Source organism: Bactrocera dorsalis, chromosome 1 (assembly GCF_023373825.1).
Source record: "Bactrocera dorsalis isolate Fly_Bdor chromosome 1, ASM2337382v1, whole genome shotgun sequence".
Lineage (NCBI taxonomy): Eukaryota > Metazoa > Arthropoda > Insecta > Diptera > Tephritidae > Bactrocera > Bactrocera dorsalis.
This window is the reverse complement of record NC_064303.1, coordinates 60,263,680-60,291,231: the sequence shown is the minus strand read 5'-3', so window position 1 is coordinate 60,291,231 and position 27,552 is coordinate 60,263,680. Positions and strand designations below refer to the sequence as shown.

At 40.7% G+C, this 27,552-nt stretch overlaps 1 protein-coding gene across 5 annotated transcripts in view; it reads left to right on the top strand.

The window, feature by feature from the left end:
• LOC105226825 (MPN domain-containing protein CG4751) overlaps positions 1 to 27,552 on the top strand; it is a 214,980-nt gene that overhangs the window by 79,688 nt on the left and 107,740 nt on the right. Inside the window, exons 1-3 of one of the 5 annotated variants that reach the window (XM_049462384.1) lie at positions 5,651 to 5,871; positions 7,939 to 8,062; positions 26,567 to 26,628. Coding sequence is in view for 1 of the 5 variants with exons in the window: in XM_049462380.1 (XP_049318337.1) it covers positions 19,763 to 19,910; positions 26,567 to 26,628 (210 nt within the window). In the remaining 4 variants the exon portion in view is untranslated. Of the gene's footprint in view, positions 1 to 5,650; positions 5,872 to 5,963; positions 6,228 to 7,938; positions 8,063 to 16,939; positions 19,911 to 26,273; positions 26,429 to 26,566; positions 26,629 to 27,552 lie in introns of those variants that run through there. The other 4 variants (XM_049462385.1, XM_049462380.1, XM_049462386.1 and 1 more) reach the window with 4 other exon arrangements.

Below are 27,552 nucleotides of genomic sequence, written 5' to 3'. Positions count from 1 at the left end.
CAGATCGAACTGCAAAATAGGGGTCAGAAAATTAACGAGTCATTGCGAGAGTTCGCAACTGAAATAGAACGACTGGCTCATTTGGCAAATGTAGATGCACCTGTGGATTACATTGAGAGGGTGAAAATTCAAAGTTTCATAAATGGAGTTCGTGATGTGGACACGAAACGCGCCACATATGCGTTGCCAAAAAGAACGTTTGCTGAAACGGTTTCGCACGCCCTCGCACAGGAAACAGCTTCTCTACTAAGTAAACCAGCACACAATGTACAAAGGGTTGAAATGGAACAACCGGCGCTGATGGAAGAAATATTGAAGACTCTGAAGACAATTGCTACACCGCGAGTAAATACAACAGGAAGATGTTTCAACTGTGGAAAAGCGGGTCACTTTGCCCGAAATTGCAATATAAAAGTAAACCCATCAAAACGGAAACAGCCAACAGATAACGAGGACGGAGCATCCACATCTCACAAGTCGTTAAACTAAAACGGAACAGTTCAAAGGGGCGTGAGCTGGTTCCCACAACTATTTGCCCCGCCATCTCGATATCACAAATAGGTCGCCATGACAACAATCTTACTATCAACGGCATCGTAAATGGACGACTGTCAACGCTTACTTTGGATACTGGTGCCACACATTCAATTATCCGACCGGATTTGGTAAGAGGAACGGTTGAACCATTAGTCGGTTGCAAGCTTCGAACGGCCACCGGAGAGGAAGCAGCTGTCGCGGGAAAAGTGTTTTGCGAAGTGATGATTGGTACCCTGGAAGTTAGTCACACCTTCAATGTAGCAGAAATCACGGATGAAATTATAATGGGAGTAGATTTCATGATTGATCACGGGGTTACTTTGGATTTAAACAAGCAAATGCTGTTTTTGAAAGTAAGAGGGTGATTGTTGATGATAATCAGAGTATTCCACCAAAATCTGAGGCGAGTGTATGAGCTAAAGTGAATGGAGGAGGTGGGACTAAAGAGCTGTGGATTGTGGAACCAACAAAATAGATACACCAATATTGGTAGGAAGAACGCTTGTGAAAACTAGAGAAGACGCTACCATTCCGGTCAGAGTAGTGAATGAATTCAACACGCCTATAAGTCTGAAGAAAGGAGCAGTAATTGGACAGTGCCAGAATATAAGTGCAATAGCACGATGCGAACGGTCACAACAGAAGCCTACTATTAAGTCCTACACTCCTAAACAATTTGCTGAACGAGGTGCATGGAAATGAAAAATTAAAAGCAGAAAAACTATTAGAAAAATACGCATCCATATTTGCCAACGAAGGAAATAACACAGGAAGAACCAGCATTGTCAAACATCGCATAAATACCGGAGACGCTAAACCAATCCGACAAGCTCCGCGCAGGGTTCCACTAGCAAAACGTGAGGATGCTAACAAAATGATTGAAGACATGCCCAAAAACGGTGTAATCGAACCTTCAATAAGTCCATGGAGCTCACCTATCGTCTTAGTTAAAAAGAAAGATGATAGCACCCGTTTCTGCGTAGATTATAGGAAGTTGAATGATGTCACAAAGAAAGACAGTTATCCTCTACCGAGAATCGACGATACATTAGACACCTTGTCTGGAGCGAAATGGTTTTCTACATTAGGTCTACAAAGTGGATATTGGCAAGTCGAGATTGATGAATGTGACCGTGAAAAGACCGCTTTCAGTATGGGCGACGGGTTATGGGAATTCTCTGTGATGCCATTTGGGTTATGTAATGCGCCTGCAACGTTCGAGCGACTGATGGAACATGTGTTAAAAGGACTCAACTGGAAGACATGTTTGGTGTATCTTGATGACATTATCATCATGGGACAAAGTTTCGATGATCATCTGAAAAATCTAGAGGAAGTCTTTCAGCGAATAGCATCAGCCGGATTACGCTTGAATCCCAAAAAGTGTTCATTATGGAAGAAGCAGGTCACATATCTCGGACATAAAGTGTCAACTGAGGGGATTCACACCGAGGAAGGAAAAATAAAAGCAGTCAAAGATTGGCCTCGACCCACCAACATACATGAACTCCGCAGCTTCCTTGGCTTATGCACGTATTACCGCCGTTTTGTACCCGAATTTGCGAACGTGGCTAGAAGTTTATATGATTTAACAAAGAAGAATCGCCCGTTTGTATGGCAGTTGGAACAAGAAAAAGCGTTTGAGCAGCTTAAAGAACTACTTTGTACGGCGCCGATGTTGGCTTAACCAATACCTGGAAAGAAATTCATCCTGGGTACAGATGCGAGCGCTTATGGAATTGGAGGTGTCCTGTCTCAGCTCATCGACAGACAAGAAAGAGTTATTGGGTATTACAGCAGAGTGCTTGGGAAACTAGAGATAAACGACTGTGTGACGCGAAAAGAACTACTAGCTGTGGTGGAATGTGTAAAACATTTCCACAAGTATTTGTATGGACAACGATTCTTGCTGAGGACTGATCATGCAGCATTAAAATGGTTATTACAGTTTAAGAATCCGGAAGGCCAAATTGCACGATGGATCGAAAGATTACAGAATTACGACTTCGAAACAGAACACCGAAAGGGGATTCACCACAAAAATGCGGATGCATTATCACGTCGCCCTTGTCCACTGGAATGTAAACATTGCTCCAAATCAGAGGGAAAAGAAGGTATAATCGACGTGCGATTACTGAATATAGAACCTGAAGATGATTGGACTCCTCACCGCATCAGAATCAATCAGCTGGAGGACCCTGATCTTGCAAAGCTGATAATAGCCAAAGAAAATGGGGTACGACCACCAAAGGAACAAATAAGTAACGAGAGTCCAACGGCAAAAGCATATTGGGCCCAATGGAACAGCATAAACCTCGTTAATGGATACCTTCATCGTACCTGGGAAAGCGAAGATGGCAAACAGTCTCGTCTGCTGATCATAGTACCGAAGTCCATGATCCAGAAAGTGTTGAAGGAATATCACAATGGACCTAGTGGAGGGCACCTTGGAATTACAAAAACTATAGAGAAGATTAAACAACGGTTCTACTGAATCGGTTGTCGAGATTCCATAGCAGAATGGATAAGTAATTGCATAGAGTGCATGGCAGCTAAAGGTCCTAAAGCCAAAAGTCGCGGTAGGCTGCAACAGTATAACGTGGGATCACCATTTGAACGAGTCGCAATGGATGTTGCAGGTCCGTTCCCAACCAGTACGGCCGGAAACAAATATCTACTGGTTGTCATGGACTATTTCAGTAAATGGCCAGAAGTATATGCCTTACCAAACCAAGAAGCGAAGACAGTAGCCGAAGCGTTTGTAGAAAATTGGATAACAAAGGTTCGGAGTGCCCGTCGAATTACACTCAGATCAAGGCAGGAATTTCGAATCTTCCATTTTCCAAGAAGTCTGTACATTATTGGGCACCCACAAGACACGGACAACAGCGTTACATCCACAATCAGATGGAATGGTGGAGCGATTCAACCGAACGCTCGAAGAACATCTGCGGAAAATCGTTGATAAAGATCAACGGAATTGGGACAAGTGCATCCAGATGTTCCTGCTGGCGTATCGTTCAGCGAAGCACAAGACAACTGGTTACACGCCAGCAAAGATTATTTTCGGATCTGATCTGCGACTCCCTGCTGATCTTAAGTTTGGAACAAATCCTACAGCTGTAAGAAATGATGGCGATTATTGTTCTGCCTTAAAGGAAGAAATGAATGAATTGCATCTAATGGTAAGACAGCATACGCATCTGATGAGCAATAAGATGAAGGACCGGTTCGATCAAGCGGCAAATTCAAAAGTTTTGAAGAAGGTGATCTGGTCCTGTTGTGCAATCCACTTCGAAAAAAAGGCTTGTCCCCGAAACTGCAGACAGCCTGGGAAGGACCCTATATGGTGATGAAACGACTTAATGACGTGGTATACGGCATACAAAGAAATGGAAAAGCACGATGTAAAATGAAAGTAGTACATTTGGTGAGGCTCGCCCCATTTGGTTCAAGAGGATTTGTGCCTAATCGGGACGATTAGGCTTTAGTGGAGGGCAGTGTTACAAAAGTAGTATTAAGTTGTATATTGTATTGGTATTGCTATATGCATCCCTTATTATGAACAATAGCTGTAGGTATATAGAATAGCATTTGTCTTGTTGTAGACATCTGGCGCCGCGGCTGTCTGCTTGTCGAAACAATAGACATTTGGCGCCGCACTGTCTGCTTGTCTACTTAAACAATTGCTGAGTCTGGCGCCGCGGCTGTCTGCTTGCGTCTTGCGCCGTATAACATTATGTTCTGGTAATTTCCAGACGCAATATTCTAGAAGGACACGTCGGCATCAGCGAGAAGTGCGTGGCTATATAAGCCGTGGCAGCGCCAACGTAATCAATCAGTGCTAAGAGTAAACTGATATAGTGTAGACGAGTTGTAAAATAATGAGATTTTGTTGAAGTGAATTAAACGGCTTTTGGTTTCATTTGTCAATCCAGAGATACGAACCCAGTAAAGTAAAACTAGCAAGGAGTAAATTCGCAACAGTATTTTCTTATGAAATTCAAACTAATTATTGCATCATCCAATGTTTACCAACATTGCTATAACATAGCTTCACATGTACAAGGGGTTGCTATGTTTCTTCAATTTAGAGCTTCATATGCATGGGTTGCCAACATAGCATTTATATATGTATGTATGCATTTTCAAAGTGTTTAATTTTGTGTTTTATATAATTTATTAAATACTCAATCTAATATTTTTCAGCAGTGGCATCATTGGCAAATGTTATAAAAAATGCGAGGTTTGACAGCTCTCTCTCGAATCAAAGAGTCTCTTATCATTTTATCCATGGCGGATCTATCTCTGAACTAAGAAATAATCGATTTATAATAACAAGCAAATAACTGGAAAAGATAAGGGGTATTCGCTTGCTCTTGCAAAACCGGTGCAAGAATTGCATATATTTCCTCTTGGTGCACCGGCACAACAACAAACACACGCAGGAAATTATTTGCAATGGCTGTAAAATATATCAGACCAAAACCCATGTATATTTGCGTGCAATGTCACGCAAAAATATAATTGCAACCCTGTTTAAGACGTGATTTTACATAAAGATATATTACGTTGTTAAATTATTGAGGAAGGTAAGTTTTAAATAGACTTTATAATTTCTATTTAAATTATGAAGATTTGTTACAGTTTTTTTTGTGAAAAATGTGTGCAGAAGGTGCGCCAGTTCACAGTAGGCATGCGTAATAGTCATTTACATTAAATTGACTGAATCAGTCGCTCATATATCACTAAATTCTGCAATGGGTGCTCTCGTGCCCTTGTATATTTCGGTGTAGTATTTTTGCAATCTGCAATCTTTCAAGAGCAAGAGAATACCCCTATTATCACCTTCTGCATACATTTTTAACAAAAAAAACTGTAACAAAACTTTATAATTTAAATAGAAATTATAAAATCTAATTAAAATTTACATTTCTCAACAATTTCTGCCGTTGTAAATCTACAATACTTGCACCGCGCACCGGATTTTGGAAGATCAGGAGAATACCCCTAATATTAATTGTCTCTGCACTGGGATGATTATGTTCCATTACTAACGAACTTTGAAATCCTCAAACAAACTTGCTCTGTTTGAACAGGTCTATGCTGTACTGATTTTAAAGTATTTTTCGTTATCGAAAGGATATGTTGTATGAATGTAGATCCAATGGTTGGTTACAATCTTCTATAATAAAGAATAAGTTTCTCCATTAGAGTTAGTGTATTAAGTTAAAATTAAGGAAATTATTAAAATGGACGTAACAAAATCTGATGGCCAGAAAGGAAAGTGTACTGAGTTTGTCATAATTGATGCTGAAATTAATCAAAATAATGGTAAATAATAAGTATATATTTAGATAGAATTGTTTTGTTGATTTGTTTTTCCAATAATGTACATATGGATGTGCGATCTAGAATAGCATCCCCGGATTTCGGGGTTAAAATGGGTATGTACGGATAGGTCAAGAATATATATGTATACATATAGTTGCCGCTGACTTATGGTTTTTGAGATATTTGCATTTAAAGTTCATTGTTTGAAGCGCGGCGCGGAAAAAAATAACCATGGCAGCACTTTTCTTATTGTGCAAATGCAGAGAATTTAACTAAAATAAAATAATTAAAATAAAGCTTTATTTACAACAAATATTAAAAAAATTAATATACAGAAACGTTATAGTGAAGTGTTAGTAAGTGAAAAGTGCATAATATAAGTGGAAAAGTTATTCGCAATATACAAATTATCAATGTGAAAGTTGTAAATTTTTCAGCTTTAAATGCAAATATCTTTAAAGCTATAAGTCGGCGGCAACTATATACTGTGAGCGTCAAAAATAAGTAAACAGCAGTTCTATCAATATTAAATTGTTTATAACAACACAGTCTTTAGTGCAACAATAAGAAGTTGTATTACAGAATTCAAGGCTAATAGTATAAGAGTTTAACTTAGTATAAATAATAAACAAAAGTTAAACACAGGCAAAAATAATTCACTTAAAGTAAAAATACTCTCGTTTTTTCGCGTCAAAAAAAAGTAAACAGTAGCAACAGTGTTGTTAATACTTATTTCGGGGAAGAGCCAAATATCCTTTGGAAACCGTTATTATTCAAGAGATTAAGTGCAGTAAAACATATCTTTTATATAATTATGTTTTTTTTTGAGGCTAAGTCGCTAAAATATCAATATTTGTAATGGGCAAGCGAACGACCACTGAAACGCTTAAAAACTCATATTAGATTTGCACAAAAAAGATAAATCTTTCCGCGAAATCGGAGAAATTATTAATAAACATGGTACACATCAGACTGCTGAAAATTTGTCACGGCCGAGCCGACCAAAGCGCCTTACTGACACTGAAACGCGATAAATAGTACGGGAAGTAAAAACAAATCCAGCTTCAAACGCTGCTCAAATATCAAAAGATATAGCGGAGACATCGGGTAAACCAGTAAGTGCCAGTACAATCAGGAGAACTTTGCACAAAAGCGGTTTGCACGGACGAGTACCACGCCAAATGGCCTATACATCAAAAGCGAATAACAGATGAACTTGAAATTTGCAAAAAAGTATACAAATCAGGCTGAAAATTTCTGGCAAAACACTTTTTATACAGACAAAAGCAAATTCGAAATATTTGAATCGAAAAAGTTTCCCAAAATTTGGAGATACAAAAATAAAGCCTTTACGGATAAGTGTGTTACCCACACCGTAAAGCACGGTGGAGGATCGCTTATGGTCTTGGGCTGTATGGCAGCATCTGGTGTTGGAAATTTGGTTTTTATTGAGTCCACGATTAACACATTAATCATATCGAGCATCTGTAGCACTTTGACCAAAAAATCAGACAGAAGAACATTTCAAGCAAGGACGACCTAAATAACGCTTTGATTGAAAAATGGAGGAAAATCTCTCCAGAATTTACAAAAAAAATTTTGCAGAATACATGTCCAGAAAAATAAGTGATGTCCAGAAGTCCAAAGGAAAGTAAACAAAATACTAGAATGAGTATTAATTTAGTTTACGTACATAGATTTTAACTTTACAGAACTCTGTTTACTTTTTTTTTGACGCGAAAAAACGAGAGTATTTTTAGTTTATGTGAATTATTTTTGGCTGTGTTTAGTTTTTGTTTATTATTTATACTAAGTTAAGCTCTTATAATATAAGCCTTGAATTCTGTAATACAACTTTTTATTGTTGCATTAAAGACTGCGTTGTTATAAACACTTTAATATTGATAGAACTGCTGTTTACTTATTTTTGACGCTCACAGTATATATATTTTCGTGATCTGGAGAACGTCACCTTTCCAGTGATACCCATTTTATCCGCGAAATCCGGGGATGCTATTCTAAATTTTAACCCGCTCAATATATTATTTATTTATTTATTTATAAAAGCTTATACAATGTTAATAACAAATGTACAACCTAAAAAAAAGCAGCACTAGCTTCAGAGGCTATCAGCTGTCCGTTGAATAAATGTGTTGGCTTAAATTCTCCTCAATAGATCACATTCTTTAAGGTACTTAACAATATTTGAGTTTTTAGTAATTCTATTTCTAATATATTGACAATGTTGTTTGAATGCATATTTACTATCTAGAATTAATCCAAGAAACTTAAGTGTAGGAGAACATGAAATATTTACATTGTTGAATGAAATCGGTGGAAAATGACAATTATGTTTTTTACAAATGTGGAGTAAACTGGATTTTAAGTACCATATTGTTGCGCCTGCGGAAAGGGACCATAGGGATAGTTGAGAAAGTAGAGGATATAGAACTAAGGTCAAAAGATTTTGAAAATAGAAGGAGATCATCAGCATATAATTGATGCTGAATATTAGGGAAAGAAGAAAGGATATAGCTGATTTCATCAAATGCTATGGTAAACGGAATAACTGATAGCGGTGATCCCTGAGGAGTGCCGTTATCCAAAGGAAGAGTCGGTGAAGATATGCCGGAAATAAGAACTTTGATTTTACGTTTAGAGAGAAAGGATTTAACAAAACTAAATATACGGGGGCCAAACTTTTCATTTGACTAAATGTCTTAAAACTACATGTAAAAATTTGGCGAATTCTAAAGCTATATCCTGTGGATATAGTAGATTGCCTTGAGAGGAGTTGAGTGAGTATGCGGTATACTTCTCTTAATCAAGATTGCAATACATTGTTTGCTTGGTGTGACGGAAGGAAGGTTATAAAAATGACCAGGCTTTTGGAGTATGAGCTGATATATTGTTTGCAATATGTGTTTCGTTTAATAATATTACAGAGGGGTTATATATTTTAATTAAAATTTCAAGTTCAAAGTAGTTATTAATGTATCCGTTAATATTCCATTGAAGAAAAGTTAACATAGAAAAAATAATGAAAATTAAAGTATATATGTATGGAAAATGTAAGTTTTAATTGGAATTAAAATCTAGAATTATGTATCTATGGGAACTTGTGTATGCGATTGTGGATGGGAGGAGGGTACAGGTGAAGTTGTGAAACGGGTTATAGTGGTAGGAGAAGTAGTTGTGGAAAGGGATGAGAAGGGTGGAGAAGGAGAATTGTACAGGGAAGAAACGGAGGGAGAAGGGGTTTCGGGGCAATCATTATGGATTGAATGTATGTTGGTAGGAGATGAAGCATTATTTTTTGAAGTTGTAGCTATAATGTTGTCATTAGAATCATTAGTGTTTGAAGTTTTTTTCGATGTTGATGTATTTTTTGAGTAGGTATTGTTGTTGGAAGCTGTTACATTAGCATAAGAGAATGGTGAGGGAGTAGAAGGCATTTGAGATTTGTATAAATTGATAGCTTCACACATCGAACACTTGTGGATAGTTTTAATTTTGAGTATCTCTTTAGACTGGACATATTTCGGACAGGCGTTAAAGGAAGAAGGGTGTTCACCATCGCAGTTAGCACATTTGACTCTAGAGCATTCAGTGGGAGGGGTATGATTTGGGGGTAGGTTGCAGATAGCACAAGATGGGGTCTTATTACATCGCTTAGCAGTATGACCCAGCAACTGACAATTCATGCAGCGCATGGGATACGACTAGGTAAAGTATATTTATCAAAAGTTAATAATAAAGCACCAGTAGGTACACGATCACCATTGTTTATCTTGGTAAATTTATAAACATCAGATACCTTGTTCTTTTAGACCATCAATTATTTCGTCATCAGCAAGCTGACAGATAAATGGAGCGTAAATTGTACCCTTTACTGAGTTCAGAGAGTTGTGAAGAGATATCTCAACAGCACCAGCTCCGGGAAGATGTTTGGTTTGTAAAAAATTGTCAGCGATTTTTTGGTGCTTGACCAAAAGTAGTAGGTTGCCGTCACGAAGCGATGTAATTTTGTTAATGTCTTTGCTTATGGCCTGAATACCTTTATGTACTGCAAAGCAAGAAGTGGATGCAATAGGTTTTCTGGCGTCCTGTGATTTGATTACGAGGTACTTGGGATCATCCTTCTTAGAAATAGGTAATTCCGGGAAGAGTTCCAGCGTTGAATTTTCTGGCTTTTTCCTCTTGTTTTTAGGACCCCGGGATAATAGGTTTGCACTATTATCCCTCAGCCTGTTGGCCCCAGGGGGCATTGCGAAAGAATTTACGTTCTTACCCGATTAAATTGTGGATTTAACTTTATAATGAAAGTATAAAAACACGTGGAAATTGTAACGAATTGAAGCTCAAAATGTCAAAAGCTAAGTTAAATTGTGCGTACACCGAGTAACGAGAAGTTATGCAGCAAGTAGGTATACATATGTGCGCATGATATGAAAAAAGTCAACCGTACACAACCACGAACGACGAAAGAATGCTTAATATATTAAATTTAGTCTATTTGATTGAGTTTACATCTTTTCTATCTCATTTGACGATGATTTTAATATAATTTCCGCTGACGAATTGTTCGGTTTGGCTCAATGTTTATGAAATAAATGATCTTGGCTTTGGGTTTTGCAATAAAACGGCTCCTTTAATGAAATTGACGGAAAGAGTTCAACTTGGGCTTGTAGTTCTCTTATTTAGTTCATTTAGGGCATGTTCCTTTAACGTGATTTTTGCACTTTGATATTCCACCGTTCTCTCCTCTGAGAAACGTAGTAAGTGGTTTGACTATGGCTGCAAATTCTTTATGAATTTTCGATAATAACTCCCGAGGCCTAGGAGGGATCTATTTAATTATATGCACTAAATATTCTACCGGATTTTCTAAAGAGGAAGATTTCTCATTGGAAATTTCCTGAAAATCTGGCTAAAACGCCATTTTTTTTTTGAAATTATCAATTGACGCTTAAAAAATCTTCAACACTTCTTGAGTTGAATGAGTTTTCATTTGTATTTTCCGGGTTAGAGATAGTCCAGTCTCGGAGTTGCGCATATTAAGTGTCTCGAGGCTCTAATTGCGCGCGGTTAAAAAATTGTCTATCCAGTGATTAAGAAAAGAATTTCTACATACAGTCCAATGGAGATTGTTACTGAAGATATGTATAGTATAACATATTATGTGAATCATTTGCTCTGATTAAAAAAATGACTGTCAAAGTCATACGTCAAACAAAAGCATGTACAAGGTGCGTTCCAAAGTAAACAGGACTTAAAAATAAAAAAAAACATGGTTTTTTCGGCAAAATCAATTTATTTTATTCAAAATAGTCTCCTTCTGCTTCAACACAGCTTTTTGCACGGTCCAAAAGCATGTCGAACGAATGTTTTAGCTCGTTGGCCGGTATGGCCGCCAGTATGCCGGTGCAAGCTTTTTGAATGGCCTCTCCCGTCTGGTGAATACGGGGAGTGGTTAATGGTTAAAATGTGATTTTTGGTCAAATTAATGACGTCCTTGGATTCTGAGCAACTTTTGGTCGTCAGTCAATTTGTGCGGAACAAACTGTGCACACATCGTTCGTAAGCCCAAATTTTCGGTAAAAATGCGATAAATCGATATTTTGGAGATGCTCAATTTCATTTCCGGGAATTTCAATGATGATTCCGGTTGATGTTTCGATGGAATTTCCGGTGATCTCTGGTTTTGATTGGCCCACATGTTGATATTCATTTAGTATATCCTCACGACCACTTCGAAAACGTTGAAACCACTCGTGCACTCTGCTACGGGATAGGCAATCATCGCCATAAACTTGTTTCATAAATTGAAACGGTTCGGTAAAAATTTTACCAATTTTAAAGCAAAATTTAATGTTGGCTCTTTGTTCGAAGCTCATTTTCACACCGATAACACAAACATACTGACACTTAAAACGCAATAATTTCACTTCCAATCGATGAAACGTCATAAAATTCTCCCTGGACAATCAAAAAAGATGGCAGATTCTAACGGACCAGTCGACATATACATAGGTGGCGCCACCAATGGGTGCTAGATTCAAAAAGTCCTGTTTACTTTGGAACACACCTTGTATAACTAAATTTTTTCTTTGGTATTTTACCATTGCCGACGTTGAAATTTATAATATAATAGAGATGGGTTGCCAACCATTGATTTTCGTGTCTGCCACTGTATCATTTATTGATATTTCGCAAAATCTCCTGCCACGAGGCACCACTGCATTTTTATTGTCTGTTTTCATTTCACGCTACGTTGGAGAACCTGCAGCGCGTGCTGAGGGCAAGCTGCAGTCGCATTGAAATTTTGGTCTCTTAAGGACTTTCTAGCAAATACATAGGACGTTTCTGAAGAAAATGACTTTGCATAGTATATTAAATGATTAATGCTTTTTCTCGACCCGGGGTAAAATAAAATTGTATGTAGAGTGCTTAAAAAAAAACAATGAAAGTTTTAATGATACATCTGATTCTGATAATGGATACTCAAATTTGATTATATTCTTGTTCATTCTAAATCACATTCGTGTAAATCGTGAAAGTCTGTCTTTAAGAGCCTCTTATAAGGGAGCTCGAGGAAAACTGATTTGCTTGCTCTTATGAAGACAAGAAATTGGTGTGTGCAATTGAATTGTAGATGTTTTCGGACTATGATGAAAATGAGCTTCATCTTTTGTATAAGCGGTTTGAATTGTTCCAGACACCATCAATGTCGCCATAACACTTTTGATTCTTTGTATAATCAAATACATTTGGCCCTGGGCGACAAAATTAAGATTCTGGAAAATCAATTCAAAGATAAAAAAATTAACTTTTACATTTGATCCAGGCGAGAAAAATGCTTTGAAAGATCTCATTGGCTCCAATTGGAACACGTACCTCAAATTTGAAGAGTACACGTCCGCCATTTTGTATTCGCCATTTTGAATTTCGAAAAAATAATATCATATTTGAAATTAGCCACCAAAATAGTACTATACCCGAAGTTTCGGTACAATCATAAGAGATTTCAAGTTTTGGCCAGCTTTTTGGCCACTGTGCGTTGGCCTGATAAAGCGCTTTTAAATTAATGCGGATGTCTTCGTTATGTTCTTCAGGAGAGGAAGAGAAAATAAGCACATCGTATATCTAGAAGATTTGCTTGTAGGTGTCTCCATATCACTTAACTTCACACTTTTACACTTCACACATTTACACTATACTGAATAACTTCACTTCACTATATGAGCACAGCAAGTTCTGATCCTATCAAGATCATTTCTTGAACTGACTCTGCGAGGACATTGCGCCTAATTATATACTCACCCCTTTATTGCTCTACAAGTAGCTAACGGTTCCTGAGTCTCTTCACTCTGTTCGCAGAATACGATCAGACCTCGCTCAGTAACAGTTTCTCTAGTTACTGTATTACTGTTATCTGTTACTATGCTTATTTGCGCATTTACATTCTATATTACCGTAATATATGTCGCCAATGCGCCGCCTACTTCAAACGACGCTGTGGCACATACAGTTACCTACAAAATATTTGCACTCCAACATACGCACTTACAGTGACATACAAAATACAAGCACAAGCGCTCCGACACGGCCTTCCTGACAAATCACACGTCCTCGTGTGTTTACTTTAAACCACAATATTCTAACATATCAATTGCTACTGCCTTTGCCACTTACAAACATTTCATTAATCTTTCTTCATATAAAGCTTTAGGCTTCTAGACAAAACCAAGCAATAGACAAATAAGCAAATTGGTTTCTTGATAACATTTCATAAATTCTTTTCATTACATTTTCTTCTTCACTATACTTTACAGTTCATGCAAAATTAATTATCTTTACCAACTGGTGTATTTCCTTTTACACACACTTATTGACCCCCGCCATAACAAGTCCTTCTGTTATGGTGCGATCATTCTATCCCTTCTTGGGATTCCAAATTACCTACCATGCCATTCACATCTTCCAACTCCCGCTATAACAAGTCCATCTGTTATAGTGCGATCATTATATCCCCTCTTGGGATTTCAAGACACCAACTGTGCCATTTTTTTTTAAATCTTTATTTCTCACTTGAAAATCAACTTACAAGTTTTGTTTGGTGACCATTTTTTTCCTTCTTTAGCAACACATGGTCTCCTACTTTACATTTTACTATTTTTGCCTAAATAAAGCGCCACGTTTGTCATAACGAGCATTAACTTCAACATTTTCCTTTGCTTGTTCTCTTAAAGATTTCCTATCAAATAAATTATCCACTTCTTCACCTATTGGCAGTAGGCCTAAAGGTCAAACTTCTGTACCGATTAGCATTTCTAAAGATCTTGGTGACTCGATTGACCGTACAATTCATTGCCAACTGTACTTCGGTTAAGGCATTTTGCCACAATCTCTGACTGATTTCATCGGCGGTCAACATACTCTTAAGCGTGCTCATGATACGTTACCTGCCCGTTTGCTCTACCCGCCCCTGTAGTAATTAAGTGTAGCTTAATTTTTTGAGAAGAACAAAATTCACGGAAACCTACACTAGCAAAATTACCGCCCTGATCCGCTTTAATTCGAGTAGGTACACCAAACAAACAAATGACGGATTTAACAGTTTTAATAGAACTTTCGGTGTCAATGTTTAATGTGTGTTGAAAATAAACAAATTTTGTAAATGCGTTCATCAAAACAATTACGTACTCCTTTAAGTAATTTTTTCCACTCATCTTTCCCGTTATGTCTATATGCACTGTGTGCTACGGAATGTCTACTTTTGGAATCGGATGTAATTTTGCCTGCATTTTTTCAACTGGTGGCTTAGCTAGTTTACAAGCTATACAATTTTCGACAAACCTACGAACATACTTTGACATATTTTCAAACCAATAAAACCCATAGACTTTGTCCAACGTTTTCTCCCAACCTAAATGCATAATAGCTTCATGGACGTGATTAATCACTGCACATAAATGCCCTAGGGATTACAGGCAAACATTTGGTTTTACCGTTTCTTTGAATTTTTCTATATAAAACTCCTTTTCTCAATTCATAGGTTTTATTTAAATTTTCTGGCAACTCATTATTTTTTTAGCTTAGCTAATAACTTGGCTACATTGGAATCACGTTGTTGTTAAGAAATTAGCCAATTATCAGTTACCTCAGTCAATTCGACTCGCTTTTCACCTACTTTTTCCACACTTTTAAATTCTTTAATCAAATGATTCCTAGATAAAAAATCTACGTGTGCCATACGTCCTCCTTTTGTATATTGGATATCAACGTACGAGTGATATTTCGACTCAGCAGGTGACGTACATTTACTAAAGTATTCGATAACATGAGGCTTTTTGTCTATTCTATGGTATAGGGTGATTTTTTAAGAGCTTGATAACTTTTTTTAAAAAAAAAACGCATAAAATTTGCAAAATCTCATCGGTTCTTTATTTGAAACGTTAGATTGGTTCATGACATTTACTTTTTGAAGATAATTTCATTTAAATGTTGACCGCGGCTGCGTCTTAGGTGGTCCATTCGGAAAGTCCAATTTTGGGCAACTTTTTCGAGCATTTCGGCCGGAATAGCCCGAATTTCTTCGGAAATGTTGTCTTCCAAAGCTGGAATAGTTGCTGGCTTATTTCTGTAGACTTTAGACTTGACGTAGCCCCACAAAAAATAGTCTAAAGGCGTTAAATCGCATGATCTTGGTGGCCAACTTACGGGTCCATTTCTTGAGATGAATTGTTGTCCGAAGTTTTCCCTCAAAATGGCCATAGAATCGCGAGCTGTGTGGCATGTAGCGCCATCTTGTTGAAACCACATGTCAACCAAGTTCAGTTCTTCCATTTTTGGCAACAAAAAGTTTGTTAGCATCGAACGATAGCGATCGCCATTCACCGTAACGTTGCGTCCAACAGCATCTTTGAAAAAATACGGTCCAATGATTCCACCAGCGTACAAACCACACCAAACAGTGCATTTTTCGGGATGCATGGGCAGTTCTTGAACGGCTTCTGGTTGCTCTTCACCCCAAATGCGGCAATTTTGCTTATTTACGTAGCCATTCAACCAGAAATGAGCCTCATCGCTGAACAAAATTTGTCGATAAACACATTTCGAACCGAACACTGATTTTGGTAATAAAATTCAATGATTTGCAAGCGTTGCTCGTTAGTAAGTCTATTCATGATGAAATGTCAAAGCATACTGAGCATCTTTCTCTTTGACACCATGTCTGAAATCCCACGTGATCTGTCAAATACTAATGCATGAAAATCCTAACCTCAAAAAAATCACCCGTTACAATATTGCCCCAGGGTCAATTGAGCTGGCATCTGTATGAAGTTCTATCGAATGTTGAGGGTCGAATATGGTTAGCACTAGCTCCTGAGTTAATACAGATATTATTTTCGACCGAATTCTTTCATGCTCCAACAGCCAAACAAAATCAGAGTTTTTCTTTGAGGTAAGCGAATACAATGGCTTTAAAGTCTCTGAAAATTTTGGCACAAACTGCCGAAGATAAGAATTGTATTTTATAGGCGACAAATCTGTCAACGCTTGAATTTTGCGTGGATTAGGAGAAATTTGTCTATTGCTTACTGCAAATCCTAGATATTCTATTAAGGAAGGAATATTTTGTTACATTGAATGAAAACCCAGCCTTGCTTATGGTTTCTAGCACAATCTGCAAACGGTCTAAAGCTTTATTCTTAGTTTCGGCCACAATTAAAACATCATCGATATACACAATAGCGTAAGTGTATGCAATATTACCTAATGCCTTAATTATGAAATACAGACGGAGGATCATAACCAAATGGCATAGTCAAAAATTCATATTGACCTTCGGGCGTGACAAAAGCGGTACGCTCAATTGAATCTGGATGCACCGATGCACCGGTATTTGATAGAACCCGCTATCAAGACATGAGAAATAGCAAGCCCCACGTAACCTAGCAATCTGGTCAGAAATTAGAGGCAATGGGAACTTGTCTGCGACTGTGTTTTCATTCAAAGCACGGTAATCCACACAAAGTCGATCACTACCATTTTTCTTTGTAATAAGCATCATCGGACTAGCGAAAGGTGAACAGCTGGGACGAATAATATTAAGTTTCAGGTGCTCATAACGTACATGGTCTTTCTCCTCTTAACTAAGTCTATATGGTCGGCACTGCACTGTCTTTTGTGGATATATGCCGCCAATGCGTTGCCTACTTCAAACGACGCTGTGGCACATACAGTTACCTACAAAATATTTGCACTCCAACATACGCACTTACAATGACATACAAAATACAAGCACAAGCGCTCCGACATAATATAAACGTAAGGGAATTTGCCGATATATGGTCTCAGGATATCATCTACACATCTCTGAAAATTGATGAGGCATTTTTCAGTCCGAACCGGTCGATTTATACTAAAAGTTGTTTTTTTTTCCTTTCAGATGTTTAATAAGGATCTGATGGAACCCAGACTTTAACATAACCTAAATTTTTTTGTAGATAGCTACGTTGGGTACGCGGTATCTTTTCGAACGTTCCATTTCTGAAAGTCTATAACCTGAAGTCAGCGCTTGGGTCTCCCTGTTCTTGGCTACCTTTTTTATCGACTGTTCTGTGAGTTGTACGGTCTTTAGCTGAGTTGGATCGTATTACATTGTAGAAGTTTATTAATTTCATTGTTGAAGAACTCATTATCCGACATAGGGTACGGCTAGTATTTGGTCTAAATGGGATCTTCGATATACGCCTAAAAAAGCACTGCCTGTTCCGTATTCATCGCCGATATATTCTAATTGCAAGCGATTGTATATGTGTTTTTTCGTCGCGTGTTCGGTTTAGACGTTGCACCTTCTGTCGTACGTTGAAGTTGTCTTGATTAAGGATTTCGCTATCTCTTCTATGGATCTCCACGAAATGAATTATTTGGTGATAACCTTTGCATTTAATAGTTATAGCTGTTTTGTTGTGATGCGGAATGATTTCTGTTGTAGTTTGTAGATCTCATCTGTAGTTCTTGGTTCCTCGTAATATCTACTGTTTGCTGCAGATTGATGTTGCGGTATACTGCATGGTGATTGTATTACGTGACGGCGAATTGTGAGTTTTAGTTGTCGTGGTATATCGTGCTTGCTATAGCGTAGGTAGTTTCTCAATCTTCTAGATTGTGGCTATAGAGGGTGCTGGCTTTTTAAGTTTAGACCTAGAATGAATGTCTTGACAGCTTCCTGGTTCGCTTATTGAGGATGGACTTCTTAAGCTCTCCATCTCGACTTTAGTGAGTGCAAGATTTAGCGACTAGCTGATTTCACATTCATTAATTACTTCAGGAATGTTTTCTGACGCTTCAACAATAATATTTCTTCCAAAATGAAGCTAACCATAATGTTATAGTTAATGGGAAGCGCTATAAAGCTAGACTAGAGAATTTTGATGTGTCGTCCACTCGTTTCACTCCGGAGCTGTATGCCATACAGCCAACTAAACAACCAATTTATTTAGAGAAACTATTGGTAACCGAATTATCTCGCGTCGTGGGGGCTGTGGGGTGTATTTATGTGAAGTCCCTTGCCTATGGAGATAAAAAAGAGACATTGACGACTTGGAGGAGAATATTCGGCGTGTTATTGCTGACATACGATTCCAGATGATGCAAAAAGTGTTCAAAAATTGGACCTCTCGGCCTACTTTTAGGAACTGGAGTGTTTTCGTTTTTTCGAACGGCATAACCTAGTCAGCAGAGCCATCGTATGTCGCATATCGTCGTAACGTAAACTCATCAGTTGTTGCCATCGTCCATTCCTCTGTACCATATAGCAGGATGGGAATAATGAGTAACTTATTGAGTTTGGTTTTGTTCGTCGAGTGAAGACTTTACTTCTCAATTGCCTACTCAGTCCAAAGTAGCACCTGTTGGCAAGAGGTATTCTGCGTTGATTTTCGAGTCTGATATTGCTAATTCTGGTTTCACGATAGACGAAATTATCTACAACTTCGAAGTTATGACTGCCAACAGTGACGTGGGAGCCTAGTCTCGAGTGCGACGACTGTTTGTTTCGTGACATACTTGAATAGATCAGCCGGCAATCCATCGGTCCCGCCGCTTTGATCTTTTCTTGCTATTCGAACTTCTTCATGGTCGTGCAAGGAAACGTCTGCTCCTTTGTTATAGAATGGGAATCGGGTTCGCCGTTCAGCAATTTGGTGAACTGTCCCTTCATAACTTTAATATGCTCTGAGCATCAGTCACTATATGACCTCCGGGGGTTCTACAAGAGTATGCTCAGTCTTCTATTAGTCGGCGTATATTTTTGTGAAATTTTCGGAAAGCTTGTCAAGCTCTTCATACTCACGCATTTCGCCCTCTTCTATTAGTCGGTGTATATTTTTGTGAAATTTTCGGAAAGCTTATCAAGCTCTTCGTACTCACGCATTTCGGTCTTTCTTTTTCTGTCTACAAATGCGTCTCGCTTCCCTCTTCAACTCTCGGTATCTGTCTCATCCCACACGAGATGTGGTCGATTGCAGTCTGTTTTCTCTTCGTTGCAACTTGGCACTTCTCATCGTACCAGCTGTTCTTGTGCGTTTTCCGAAAACCGTTCATTTGGATCTGTACGTAAGGAGCTTCAAATGCAGTCCCACAGTTCCAGTTACTGATGAGTGCTCTCAGAGAGTAGGAGTGCAAGTCGAGTAGAAAAATGTGCGGCTGTCTGTTGTGATTGTAGCTTCTCGACGTTGAACCTTCCTTGTGTTTGTTGACGTGCGTTTTTTCACATTTAAAGCACTGGAGACGTGTCTTCCGCTACTTGAGCCATATGTAAACGAATCGTTTCTGGCCACTCCCAAGTGACACCGGAGATTTCTGGCTTATCGCCGCATACATGCCACACGATGATGTGGTGGAGCCACCTCCCTTACTGCTGAGGAGGACCTTAGCTGAGGCATCTAAAACTGGCACTGACGTCATCATCGGTTCCGACGCAAACTCGCGGCATCAGATCTGGGGAAGCTCAGATACTAACAGTAGAGGTGAGTCGCTTTTTGATTTCATTATTGGCGAAAATCTTCGCATCTGTAACAGAGGAAACTCGCCTACTTTTGTGACCGCAGGCAGGGAGGAGGTTCTCGACCTCACCCTAACCTCACAAGCGATTGCCCCGCTGATATCGGACTGGAGGGTCCTCGACGATCACTCCTTTTCGGATCACAGGTATATCGAGTTTAGTCTAGCCGGAGAAGGTCCGCCTAGGAAATCTTTTAGGAACCCTCGGAGCACGGACTGGGAGGGTACCGCAGGAGGCTTCGGCAAACTCTCCCACGCGCAACGGGGGGTGGACTCGTTGGCCACTACCGATGTGGTGGAGGAGTGGGTTGAAGTCTTCAGCTCGGCGTGCAAGGCTGCGCTGGAGAGGTCTTGTCCACTGAGATCGCCGAAGGGCAAAGAGAAACCTCTATGGTGGACTACGGAGCTCTCAGATATCAGGGCGTCTTGTAGGCGGCTTTTCAACACGGCCCGCAGAAGTGGGTTATCTGAGGATTGGGCTTTGTATAAAGCAGGACTTTCAATATATAAGTCCGAGTTAAGGAAGGTCAAGAGGACCTCGTGGAAGTGCTTCTGTAAAAAAGTGGAAGGCTGTCACGAGTCCTCGAGACCAGCGCAGCTGCAACAGGCTGTTAAGGTGTCATGCAGCTGGTTGGCACCTATCTATGCGAACTGCATCAGATTAGGTTACATCCCGGGGGCCTGGAGACGAGTCAAGGTTACGTTCATCCCGAAGGCTGGCAGGGGCTCCCATGTCACGGCCAAGGATTTCAGGCCAATCAGCCTCTCCTCCTTCTTGTTAAAGACTCTGGAGAGACTGATGGACTGGCATATAAGGAAGAGCATTCCGAGAGACTATTTGTCAAAAGCACAACATGCCTATCGCAAAGGTAGGTCAGTGGACACTGCCTTGCATACTATCGTGTCATGGCTCGAAGAAGCCATTGAAGCCAAGGACTTCGCTGTTGGGACCTTCATTGTTATCGAGGGAGCTTTCAACAATGTCCTGCCTTAGGCAATAGTAACTGCTCTTGACGGCCTTGGGGTTGAATCGAACCTCAAGTGCCTCATTCTCAGTCTTCTGTGCGACAGAGTGATCGAAACAGAATGGGGCAGCGCGCGCACGAGGCGTAGTGTGAGTAGGGGAACACCACAAGGTGGGGTTCTCTCTCCTCTTCTATGGATCCTAGTCGTTGACGAATTGCTCAAAAAACTAGAGGATCACGGCTGTCGGGTGATTGCCTACGCAGACGATGTACCACTTATGGTCAAAGGAAAGTTCCTTAGCACCGTGTACGAGTTGACGCAGGGATATCTCAGCGTTGTAACAAAGTGGGCGGTCGGAAGTGGACTCGCCATTAATCCAAACAAAACAGGAATGGTTTTATTCAGCCGAAAATATAAAATCCCGGCGGCACCGTTGCCGCAGATGGGAGGTATTCGCCTGCAACCGACGGATTCTTCTTCTTAATTGGCGTAGACACCGCTTATGCGATTATAGCCGAGTCAACAACAGCGCGCCAGTCGGTTCTTATTTTCGCTATGTGGCGCCAATTGGATATTCCAAGCGAGGCTAGGTCCTTCTCCACTTGGTCCTTCCAACGGAGTGGAGGTCCATCCGGACAACATGATCTAGCCAGCGTAGCCGCTGTCTTTTAATTCGCTGAACTATGTCAATGTCGTCGTATATCTCGTACAGCTCATCGTTCCATCGAATGCGATATTCGCCGTGGCCAACGCGCAAAGGACCATAAATCTTTCGCAGAACTTTTCTCTCGAAAACTCGCAACGTCGACTCATCTGTTGTTGACATCGTCCAGGCCTCTGCACCATATAGCAGGACGGGAATTATGAGTGACTTATAGAGTTTGGTTTTTGTTTGTTGAGAGAGGACTTTGCTTCTCAATTGCCTACTTAGTCCGAAGTAGCACCTGTTGGCAAGAGTTATCCTGCGTTGGATTTCTAGGCTGACATTGTTGGTAGTGTTTACGCTGGTTCCAAGATAGACGAAATTATCTACAACTTCAAAGTTATGACTCAACAGTGACGTGAGTGCCAAGTCGCGAGTGCGACGACTGTTTGTTTGATGACAGGAGATATTTCGTCTTGCCCTCGTTCACTGCCAGACCCATTTCTTTTGCTTCCTTGTCCAGTCTGGAGAAAGCAGAACTAACGGCGCGGGTGTTGGGCCGATGATATCAATATCATCGGCATACGCCAGCAGTTGTACACTCTTATAGAAGATGGTACCTTCTCGGTTGAGTTCTGCAGCCCGAACTATTTTCTCCAGAAGCAGGTTGAAAAAGTCGCACGATAGGGAATCACCTTGTCTGAAACCTCGTTTGGTATCGAACGGCTCGGAGAGGTCCTTCCCGATCCTGACGGAGCTTTTCGTGTTGCTCAACGTCAGTTTACACAGCCGTATTAGTTTTGCGGGAATACCAATTTCAGACATCGCGGCATAAAGTCAGCTCCTTTTCGTGCTGTCGAAAGCAGCTTTGAAATCGACAAATAGGTGGTGACTGTCGATTCTCCTTTCACGGGTCTTTTCCAAGATTTGGCGTATGGTGAATATTTGGTCGGTTGTTGATTTACCAGGTCTGAAGCCACACTGATAAGGTCCAATCAGTTTGTTGACGGTGGGCTTTAATCTTTCACACAATACGCTCGACAGAACCTTATATGCGATATTGAGGAGGCTTATCCCACGGTAGTTGGCGCAGATTGTGGGGTCTCCTTTTTTATGGATTGGGCATAGCACACTTAAATTCCAATCGTTGGGCATGCTTTCGTCCGACCATATTCTACAAAGAAGTTGATGCATGCTCCTTATCAGTTCTTCGCCGCCGTGTTTGAATAGCTCGGCCGGCAATCCATCGGCCCCTGCCGCTTTGTTGTTTTTCAGGCGGGTAATTGCTATTCGAACTTCTTCATGGTCGGGCAATGGAACGTCTGCTCCATCGTCATCGATTGGGGTATCGGGTTCGCCTTCTCCTGGTGTTGTGCGTTCACTGCCATTCAGCAGGCTGGAGAAGTGTTCCCTCCATAATTTAAGTATGCTCTGGGCATCGGTAACTAGATCGCCTTGGGGGGTTCTACAGGAGTATGCTCCGGTCTTGAAACCTTCTGTAAGCCGCCGCATCTTTTCGTAGAATTTTCGAGCATTACCCCTGTCGGCCAGCTTATCCAGCTGTTCGTACTCACGCATTTCGGCCTCTTTCTTCTTCTGTCTGCAAATGCGTCTCGCTTCCCTCTTCAACTCTCGGTATCTATCCCATCCCGCACGTGTTGTGGTCGATCGTAACGTTGCGAGGTAGGCAGCCTGTTTTCTCTCCGCTGCGACACGGCACTCCTCGTCGTACCAGCTGTTCTTTTGCACTTTCCGAAAACCAATGGTTTCGGTTGCAGCTGTACGTAAAGAGTTTGAAATGACGTCCCACAGGTCCCTTATACCGAGTTGTTGACGAGTGCTCTCAGAGAGCAGGAGTGCAAGCCGAGTAGAGAATCGTTCGGCTGTATGTTGTGATTGCAGCTTCTCGACGTCGAACCTTCCTTGTGTTTGTTGGCGTGCGTTTTTTGCTGCACAGAGGCGGGTGCGAATCTTAGCTGCAACAAGATAGTGGTCCGAGTCGATGTTAGGACCTCGGAGCGCACGCACATCTAAAACACTGGAGACGTGTCTTCCGTCTATCACAACATGATCGATCTGGTTGGTAGTTTTTCGATCCGGAGACAGCCAGGTAGCTTGATGGATCTTCTTATGCTGGAATCTAGTACTACAGATAACCATATTTCGGGCCCCGGCGAAATCGATCAGCCTCAACCCATTTGGGGAAGTTTCGTCGTGGAGGCTGAATTTACCGACCGTAGTACCAAAGATACCTTCTTTGCCCACCCTGGCGTTGAAGTCGCCAAGCACGATTTTTACATCGTGACGGGGGCATCTCACATAAGTGCGCTCCAAGCACTCATAAAAGGCATTTTTGGTCACATCGTCCTTCTCTTCCGTTGGGGCGTGGGCGCAAATCAGCGATATGTTGAAGAACCTCGCTTTGATGCGGATTGTGGCTAGACGTTCATTCGCCGCAGTAAATGATAGTACTCGGCGACGGAGTCTCTCTCCTACCACGAATCCCACACCAAACCTGCTCTCCTTTATATGGCCACTGTAGTAAATGTCACAAGGACCTACTCGTCTCTGTCCTTGTCCCGTCCATCGCATTTCTTGGACGGCGGTGATGTCAGCCTTTGTTTTCACGAGGACATCAACCAGCTGGGCAGTGGCACCTTCCCAGTTAAGGGACCGGACATTCCAGGTGCATGCCCTCAATTCGTAGTCCTTATTTCGTTTGCCATGGTCGTCATCAAAAGAGGGGTCTCTCATCCGAGGCTGGTTATGACTATTCACTGGGGGTGTTTTTTTACGTGGCGGGTCCCAAACCCAGCGCCCAACCCTATGCAGGGGATGTTTCGCCTTCTCACGTTAGCTCGCCTTCAAACGGATGTTCTTAGGCTACCCAGAGGATACTTGGTCAAAGACCGGAAGTCGTGAGCTGCTTGAGTCACATGTAAAAGAATCGTTTCTGGCCACTCCCAAGTGAATGGTGAACTTTCCTCACTTGCGTGAACTTCTACACATGACTCCAGCAACCGACGGATACAGTGAAACATTTAGGGCTCATACTGGATAAGAAGCTTTCATGGAAGCCGAATATCGAGGAGAGAGCAAAAAAGGCAGCTATGGCCTTATACTGCTGCAGAGGAGCTATTGGCAAAAGATGGGGTCTCTCACCGAAAGTGGTCCTCTGGCTCTATGACACCATAGTAAAGCCCACCTTGTTCTATGGTGTCTTCTTGGGTGGAGGGCTTTAGGGAAGACCACACTGGCCAAGAAACTCGAAAGCGTTCAACGGGCTGCGCTAATTAGCATATGTGGTGCATTAAGATCTACCCCAACCATGGCACTTAATGCAATTTTGAATATAACGCCGGTAGATATTGCCGGTAGATGCATAGCCGCGAAAGTGGCTATCAGACTTAGAGAATCTGGGTTCTTAAAGGAACGTGTATCTGGTCATTCGGGTATCCTTACAAACTTTGATTGCATACCGGATCATTTGGATCATGGAGTCGCCATACCGAACTCTGGCGGCTCCTTCTCTGCCCATATACCGACGAGGGAGATGTGGGTGGGAAGAAGCCGTTGGAGGAGGGGGGCAGCAAGCTTCTTCACGGATGGGTCAAAGCTTGGGGGGAAGGTTGGTGGGGTCTACTGTCGGGAGCTCTCCATCAACTCCTGTTTCAGACTTCCCGACTACTGTAGTGTATTCCAGGCTGAGGTCGCAGCCATCAAGGTAGCAGCTGATTTGCTGCTACGGAGTGCATCCACCTTCAGAGAAGTGACTATTCACTCAGATAGTAGGGCGGCTATATTGGCCTTGAACTCATTCGTAGTGCGTTCAGTGGTGGTCGAAGAATGTCTAACGTCGTTAGCTCTAGCAGCTAGAGTTTTTGTGATTAAACAGGTGTGGGTACTGGGCCATAGCGGAATTGCAGGCAATTGCAAAGCTGATGAGTTAGCAAGGAAAGGTACCCTAGAATCATTATCGGTAGAATGGGAACGGATCGGTGCTCCTGTTTCTTCTTGTGGTCTACTACTAGATAGCTGGGCCACACAGATGCTCGTCCAACGCTGGGCCAGCACCGGCACCTGTGCGGTTGCTAAAGCCTTCTGGCCCAGAATAGATCGTCGGAGATCCAATGAACTCTTGGCCTTCAGTAAGGCTAACCTCTCATTGTTAGTGGGTCTTTTAACAGGCCACTGTCCTATTGGCCTTAATGCGGTAAGAATGGGAATCTTACCGGATGCCGACTGCAGAAGCTGTTTAGAAGAAGATGCGGTAGAAACAAACCAGCACTTCCTGTTTGACTGTCCCGCTTTTGGGAGGTCAAGACTCAGACACTTGGGGACGCATACCTTTGGACACCCCACCGAACTGGCGGGTGTTGAAGTTAAGCGTCTGTGTAACTTTGTATTGGCTACAAAGCGTTTCGCCAATCTTTAAGTCCGAACACGGGAGTTCCTTTTCATTGGCATCACAAAGGACTAACTGTTAGTCTACGTGGGATCTTTGATCAGCCATCTTACCTAACTTAACCTAACCTAACTCCCAAGTGAATGGAGATCAGAGAACTTTTCTCACTTCCGTGAATTTCTACCCATGACTCCAACCTCCTAAACATTAAATTACATTCCTTTTATTTATTCTTGAAAACCACTTATCTAAACGACATTAGAAAATTTCGGATTTCTACAGAATTAATATTAAATTTTTTTACGATTAAAGCTTATTTATGTACAGCTATACCTAGGTCTGCGCACAAGGGTTAATAATAACTGTTGTAGAATCCGACAGTTTACCATAATTGAAGACGACCAATAATTTTAGTATAAATTATGAACTGTGATGTTATTGGGTTGATGATCGAATCCTATGTTTTATTAGTAAGTAGTTCAAAATTAAGAATGCTTTAAATTTATTTTTACTTTTTGCTGGTAGCAGGATATCATACTTAAACTGAAATAAAATATTGATTTATATGCATTTAACAATAATAAAAAAAATTTAATATTATTTTCCAGAAGCATCACGTGCACTTTTAGACGAAAAAGATGTCGATAGTGAAGATGACAATGACTATGAGGTAAGATGAATCGAAAGCGCCGGGAATCCCCTGCGTAATTTCAAAATAATGTAATGTCTGATTTTGTTTATGTTTAGAAAAATTTATGAAATGCTTAAAAATTTTAGGAAAAAACGCAGATGACTAACTTTTTTGTTAGCATTAATTGTGAAACATGTCAACATCTTTGTAAAATATAATTAAAGCAAGTAACAGAGGGCTAGGCGTCGCCACAATTTCATCGTTCTTGAACGAGTCAGAGGATGGCGTGCAGGCATGCTATTATCGGAAAATTATTTTTTCCGAAATGATATAATATATAATAGTTCCCAACTGTAACTGCGGTTCACATATTACATATCTGGAAGCTTGAACAGTACATTACAAAAGCTCTCATTTGGAGCAGTTCAGTATCTCTGATGCAGTTAGTTATTATCAGAGAGGCACCAATATTGGACCTGGACTGGACTAATATTTTTTTAGAGTAGGCGTGACTCCATCCAAATAATTAAATTTACATATCTTCCAAACCACTGAAGGTAAATCAACAAAACTTGCTGAGAAAAAGTTTGTTTTGGTATATCTTTATAACTATGAAAATTAGTAAAAAGAAATTGGAAGTCTCCTTGTAACTCCACACACTTCTCCCAGCGATGCTCCCATCTCTGCAACCCTTCCAAATAGTACTTGGCGTCTTTGTCTGCAAAATACGAGTTCATTTGACGAAAATCTCTGGCCGCCGAGCGCAGTTTTAAGTTGAGGAAACAAAAAAAAGTCGCTTGGTGCTAGATCCGGTGAATAAGGTCAAGCATGGTCAAGCAGTTCGAACCGCAATTCGTGGATTTTCGCCATGGCGACTGTTGAGGTGTGAGATGGTGCGTTGTCTTGGTGGAACAAGACTTTCTTTTTTTGCAAATGTGGCCGATTTTTCGAAATTTCTTCCTT